We start from the raw sequence: 6,321 nt of genomic DNA, 5'->3' as shown, positions 1-6,321 counted from the left end.
TGTCTGATTTTTTTCTTACTTTTGAAGGAATGCGAGTCCTTATTTGAACTTGAACAAAAATTTTGTTTGGATTGCCGATAAAGTTTTTTTTTTTACCCAGTGCAGTGGTTTTCTGTTAATCTCGCTAATCCTGCGGTAATCCTGTTGTGAAATTACTGCTCAGACACAACGGCCTCTTTATCAGAGTTATGTATACTCTGCTGTGAAACGAAGGAGACCAAAAGGAGGGCTTTTTTTAGGGTCAGAGACACTGGAAGTGACAGAGAAAAAGAAAGGTGAGAAATTCTCTTAGAGAGACTGATGAAGAGGATATGTTTCTGATTTCATGAACTGAGTTGATCTTTTTTGGTGTTACGCTGGTAAACTCCAGTTGATGGCTGATACCTAATTCCTCAAGAGGAATACATCATTACTGTTGAGTTGTGGAAAGCACCCTCACTGGACACAGAACTCAGATGGCCTGTGGAAATAAAACCATAAAACATTGACAACATATGGCATATCACTTCATGTACAATACTACACTCTATATTTAATGGCCAGACAATCTTATGACAGGTCAAGATGATGTCCTCACAGAATCCCCTCTTTCTGTCATAAGTTAAGAGCAGTGACTTAAAGGAGCTCACACTGCAGTCTGATGAGTCCAGAGACAGCCTCCAAAGTGTCTGTGTCCCCATCAATATGATAACGATGATGATGGTGAGGATGAAGAAGATGATGATGATAATGATAACGGGGGGGGTGGTACCCATTGGCTGGCCCTCTCTTCTGCTTTGGCCCTGGGGAGCACACTCTGGCTGGTCTGGGAGATGAAACTAAAGCCAAGGCAGGGTTGAAAGTACAGAAATACCTATGAAAAAAAAAATGAAAAACTCCTGCTTAGTAAAAATATTGCCAAAGGGAGGAGGTTCACCAAAGGAACATTAATAAGAAGCACACTTCATGTTGCTGTTGAGCTCCTCTCCCTCCAGCTCTCTGATCTGAATGTGTCCTCCTAAAACTCCCCCCCCCCCCCCCCCAATGTTCTGCTGTTTGTTCAGGTGTGGAGGGAGGTGATGGCAGCGTTCAAAGTGAGGAGGCTTAACTGCTGCAGAAAAATATACAGCACAAAAAGTTACATAATATGCAGCTCAAAACATAAACATCCACCCTAGATTGTTTTTTTTTTTTCTTTCACTCCCCGTAATTTAGTTGAACCTGCTCTGCTCCACTCTCCCTGTTGGCCGGTTTATGAAGAGGCGTTCCCTTGTGTGAGGGGTGGAGGTAGTCTGAGGGGTTAACATTCCCCAGCAGCTTTTTCGTGGACGGAGAGCGGAGTGGTCAGTCACTCGAGCGGGGCAGTAATAAGACTCGGGCCGAGAGGCAGGGAGGCGGGGAGGTGGGGTGGGTAGGACCGCAGCTCGTTAAAACCTCTTGGGCCAGCACAGCGTGTAATCGCCTCAGAAAACTTGCCATTAGTCACGTGCCGTTTCACTCCTCCGTCGAGGACGATATTGTTTCAGATTAATGGGCGACTCGGGAGGCTCCACTCGAAAGCACACATTTAATAACTAAGCAATTAAGTACAGGCTCCAGGTTGTGTATCCCATATACTTCTGTTGTTGTTGTTTTTGTTGTGGCTTTAGTTTTTCCGTACTTCTGGAGCAGAACAGATGGCTCGCTGTGCCTCGTCTTTTTGCATTTCTTCAGATCACTGTCTACAGCCGGAATCAAAGTAATTGCTGTACTTCATATAAAACAGTGATTCAGGTATATGTGAAGAGGTCCTCAGGTCTCAGGTTCACAGGCTCTCGTGAGTCAGAAGGGAGTCTGCTGCTGTCTTGTGTAGGATGGTACCGTGATTAAAGAGGATATCGCAGTGTTGATTCCTTCACGTGACGTGATGTTTACAGTGTATGATGACAGATATGTCAGCCCGGGCAGGGTAATGACAGTTTTAGGAGTGTTTTGAATGCTTAAAAGGGTATCTGTGCTGTTGAACCTGCTGTTTGATGCTCCAGTTGGAAGGAGACATGGCTTTTTTCTATGGAAAGTGCACTGACATGTGTCACTCCGGACTGGAACATCGTGCAGGCGTGGGTTCAAAGGCGTGGTGTTGTTGCGGCTGTATTATTTGTAAGCAGTTTCCTTTCTTTCCTTTTATTAAAAAAGCCTTTGGTGTCCTGAATGCCCCCAGTGTTTCATCCCCTCTGATTGGGATGTCTTTCATGTGGTGAGCGTGGTTTTGATGACCAAGAAGTGCCCATTTCAAAGTGCAAATTTCTGTGAAGCACAGATCATTTACCAACAAAATATATGTTGCCTTATTCAGAGTGCAGTAAAAATGTTTTGTTTTTTTTTTCCTTTCAATTATAGCTATGTCCACTTTGAACTTTCAGTCTGTTTTGTTTGTTTTGTTTAAAAAAAAAAGAGAAATTTGGAAGCATTTTGATCTGGGAGTAATTGTGAATGTTTTAAAAATGTGGTGATCACTGGAGTACAATATATGCTTTGAGTGTATACTTTTCTATTTTGAGCATATTTACAGTGTCTGTGTTTACAAGACTTTGAAAGCCTTTAGATTTTCCTCAAGTCTGTGTTGGCGATACTGTGTTCTGTGTGGTGTCTTCTCATAGCCCAACAGCGCCCTCTACTGGCCAGTAAGAGTATCACGGGGCTGCTTGCTGAAATATCTCATGTCAGGTGACTGGACATCTCTCTGTCTCTATTACGCAGGGTGACTTGGGAGGGGAGAGAGTGCTGCAGAAGAAATGGACAACTTTCCTGAAGGCCCAGCTCCTGTGCTCGCTGCCAGACGACGGCTTCCCATTCAACATCATTCAGGATGTGTTTGTTCTGACACCCAGCCAGGAGGACTGGAAGAGCACTGTGTTTTATGGAGTCTTCACATCTCAGTGGTGAGGGACGGGGGCGGGGCCCAACACAACTGGCGAACTGCTGTGTACGGCACAGCCAATAACAGTAGTCTGTGCATCTGATTTTCTTGCTGATGCTGTCCTCAATAGGATGAATTCCCAACTTGAGCTCACCTTTCCACTGACCTGCTGTGGAACACACTATACACGGCCCAAAAACTCATATTCCGCAAATTCATATTCATCTTACAATATCCAGTACACTGTATTCAGTACGCATATACTGCATGCTATCGTGCAGTAATGGTTTAAGACGTCTTTATGCCTATACTGTGACATGAACTCACGTGTGGCACTCTGCGTAAACACAACCCACGTAGTTTACTATCAGGCTTCTCCAAAACACAGCCCTGTTCCCTGTAGCTGCTGTTCCTCCCTCTGGTGTCCTAATCTTAAAGCGTAGCTGCTGATGTGCCGATCACCATGTTTATGTACGGAGGTGCATCAGGCGATGCACACCTGCGTATGTAGTGTTGTGTATGTGTGGTAGATGATTACTGCGTGTTCTGAGGTGTAGAGTTGCATGTAGGAGTGTGTGTGTGTGTGTGATAAAGGTGGTGTTTGTGCTCTCAGGTATAGAGGTGCGTCGGGCAGCTCAGCGGTATGTGCCTTTACCATGGATCAGGTAGAGAGAGCCTTCAATGGGCGATATCGTGAGGTCAACCGAGAAACACAGCAGTGGTACACCTACAACCACCCCGTCCCCGAGCCACGGCCTGGAGCGGTGAGTGCTGCCCCCTGCTGTCAGTCCTCCAATGTGCTCTCTCTCTCTCTCTCTCTCTCTCTCTCTCTGTCTGCTACAGACACACACACACACAAACACACTCCCACCGCATCCCTCTCTCTCTCTCTCTCTCTCTCTCTCTCATACACACACACGCACACACACGCACTCACAATCCCACCGCATCCCTGGTTGTTGGTCCACGCACAGTGTGTGGCCTGTTAATCACGCCTCCCCATCTCAGAACACCAGAGTCACAGATACCGGACTACGACGATAAAGCTCGGCGCTGTCTCCCACAACAGCTGATAAATATCAGAATTCACTGCTCTCATTTCCTGGAAGGCTCATTTATCAGTGCTCCATCAATTAAAGACACAAACAGGAGCTGAAAAGGCGCTTCTCTGATCTTCTGCTGTAACAGATGTTATTTATGTGCTTATCTGGGGCCGCTAGCACAGCTTGCATTGACATATAATTTTACATGTAGTTTATTTATAGAGCTGGTCGTCTACTGAATGAGTTCAGATTGAGTGCTTCGCTCATGGGTTCAGCTACTGCAGCCTGTAAATTAAAGCAGCGATCCTCCTCTCTGTGAGTCTGATTCGCTAACCTCTGCGCCGCACAGTTGCCGTAGCGCTGAGTTTGAAAGGCCCGGCTGTTTGTCTCTCTGCCGCAGTGCATCACCGACGCTGCCAGGGACATGGGCATCTCCTCCTCCCTGCACATGCCCGACAAGGTGCTGAACTTCGTGAAGGACCACTTCCTGATGGACGGGGTGATCCGCAGCCGGCCTCTGCTGCTGAAACGCAGTGTGAGGTACATGCAGATCGCCGTGCACCGGGTGCGGGCCCTCAGCAAGGCCTACGACGTCCTGTTCATGGGCACAGGTAGGCACTGCCGCCCCCCCCCCCTCCCAAACTCCCCTCACCCCCAAACTCCCCCCACACCCCCACACCCCACAGGACCGACCCCTGTCCTGTCTGAGGGCAGCAAATGTGGTCGGCAGCCAGGCTGAGCTAGACCGCACTGTGTTCTGTTGCCTTCAGACGACGGGAAGCTGCACAAGGCCATCAACGCCAACGACAAGATGCACATCATCGAGGAGATCACGCTCTTTCCCCAGCCACAGCCCATTCAGCACATCGAGCTGGATTCGGAGAAGGTGAGGAAGCCCTCTTAGCGAATTCTCCATCTTCAGAGGCATAATGATTGGACTCAAATGGAGACATTTCCTGCTCTGGGACTGCATTAGGCTTGATTGTTTGTGTGGGCCGCAAAATAATCCACTTCAGCTGAGATAATTGCGTCTTGATCTCCCCTCGGGGACACTTTTAAAGGGTAAACACTGAAGGATTTATCTGATTTTGACCCCCGAGTGTCCCAGTGCATGTATGACTGTGCTGTTGGCAGTTCATTATTCCGCCATCCATCGATCGAAAGCATATTATGAATACACATGGCTACCGTGAACTTGCCTTGATCACCATTAAGATTCTCTCATCCGCTTCGCAATTAGCGGCTAAAATTGTTTCCCTGGAATTCTTAGTCATTACAGAAGGGCACTGCTAGAGGTGAACTACTGAGTTCATGGCCAGGTTTCCACTTTTATTCATTACCTCCACACAGGTAGGGTCATTGCAGGTTCTTGTTCCTCCTGTTTTTCAGGGCCTGCTGTACGTGTCCTCTTACTCTGGCCTGGTTGAGGTCCCAGTGGCCAACTGTAGTAACTACGCTAGCTGCGGAGAGTGTGTCCTCTCCAGGGATCCATACTGCGCCTGGACAGGGCGGCGGTGTCAGGACGTCAGGGGAGCCCTGCCCGGGAGGTGTGTGTCTCTTTGCGTGTCCGATCCCCACACACCTCTCCAACAGAGAGAGGCTTCATTAACCTCACAATGGGTGGTGTGACAGTGCGCTGACGATCTCTGATTTGTATCAAGCAATCAAAAGACTTGTGGAACATTGTGATTGGTTCAGTCAGGGACTCAGTGGGAACACAGTGTAGCATATTTTTGAGGCACGGTTAAGTTTCAGTTTGGGTGCGGTTTTCGGGAAAATGACCTTGGCTGTACTATGTTCTCAGCTACTAGTGTGACCGTGCACTGACAATCTCTGACTTGTGTCAAGCAATCAAAAGACTGTTGCAAAACTCAGGGAGTCAGCGATAACACAGTGTAGCATATTTGTGAGGCACGGTTAAGTTTCAGTTTGGGCGCGGTTTTCGGTGGAATGACCTCGGCTGTGCTGTGTTCTCAGCCACTGGAAGCAGGATGTGGAGGAGGCGAGCACAATTTCCATCTGCAACAGGACACTGTTCAGTTCCCGTTCCACCAAGTCTACACCTGCGCGTAAGTATCTCTGCAAAGAGCAGGCCCCATCGCAGTTCTGATCGCCACATTCATTCATAAAAGACCCGCAATGAAAACCTTTCTTTAAAAAGGTGAGGCTAAACAATTAAATCGTTTTGGCATGCCGCCTTGAAAAGTGAAATGCTGTTATTCTGTTGGCAAACTGCAACTGTAAAACGTTACCACATGTCTAAGTTAATTACCGGGAGATGAATCTCCAGTCAAAGGCTCTGTTTTTAGTAACGCTGTTAATTAGTTCATTCTTATTGAGCTCACGGCAGCAAAATACATCTTTGAATGTAATTACAGAAATTATGTGGGTCCAAACACT

General features: G+C 47.4%; 1 protein-coding gene across 3 annotated transcripts in view; it reads left to right on the top strand.

Annotated features, from left to right (window-relative positions):
• The window catches only part of LOC118782141 (semaphorin-4B-like), a 67,349-nt gene that overhangs the window by 56,520 nt on the left and 4,508 nt on the right, over nucleotides 1-6,321 (top strand). For all 3 annotated transcript variants that reach the window (XM_036535412.1, XM_036535410.1, XM_036535411.1), the window contains exons 9-14: nucleotides 2,719-2,900; nucleotides 3,492-3,642; nucleotides 4,322-4,532; nucleotides 4,692-4,807; nucleotides 5,311-5,468; nucleotides 5,899-5,990. In XM_036535412.1, the coding sequence (XP_036391305.1) occupies nucleotides 2,719-2,900; nucleotides 3,492-3,642; nucleotides 4,322-4,532; nucleotides 4,692-4,807; nucleotides 5,311-5,468; nucleotides 5,899-5,990 (910 nt within the window). The remainder of the gene's footprint in view (nucleotides 1-2,718; nucleotides 2,901-3,491; nucleotides 3,643-4,321; nucleotides 4,533-4,691; nucleotides 4,808-5,310; nucleotides 5,469-5,898; nucleotides 5,991-6,321) is intronic.

This window comes from Megalops cyprinoides, chromosome 8, assembly GCF_013368585.1.
Source record: "Megalops cyprinoides isolate fMegCyp1 chromosome 8, fMegCyp1.pri, whole genome shotgun sequence".
NCBI classification, from domain to species: Eukaryota; Metazoa; Chordata; class Actinopteri; order Elopiformes; family Megalopidae; genus Megalops; species Megalops cyprinoides.
Note: the sequence above shows the minus strand (reverse complement) of the source record. Positions and strands in the feature narration are given on the sequence as shown.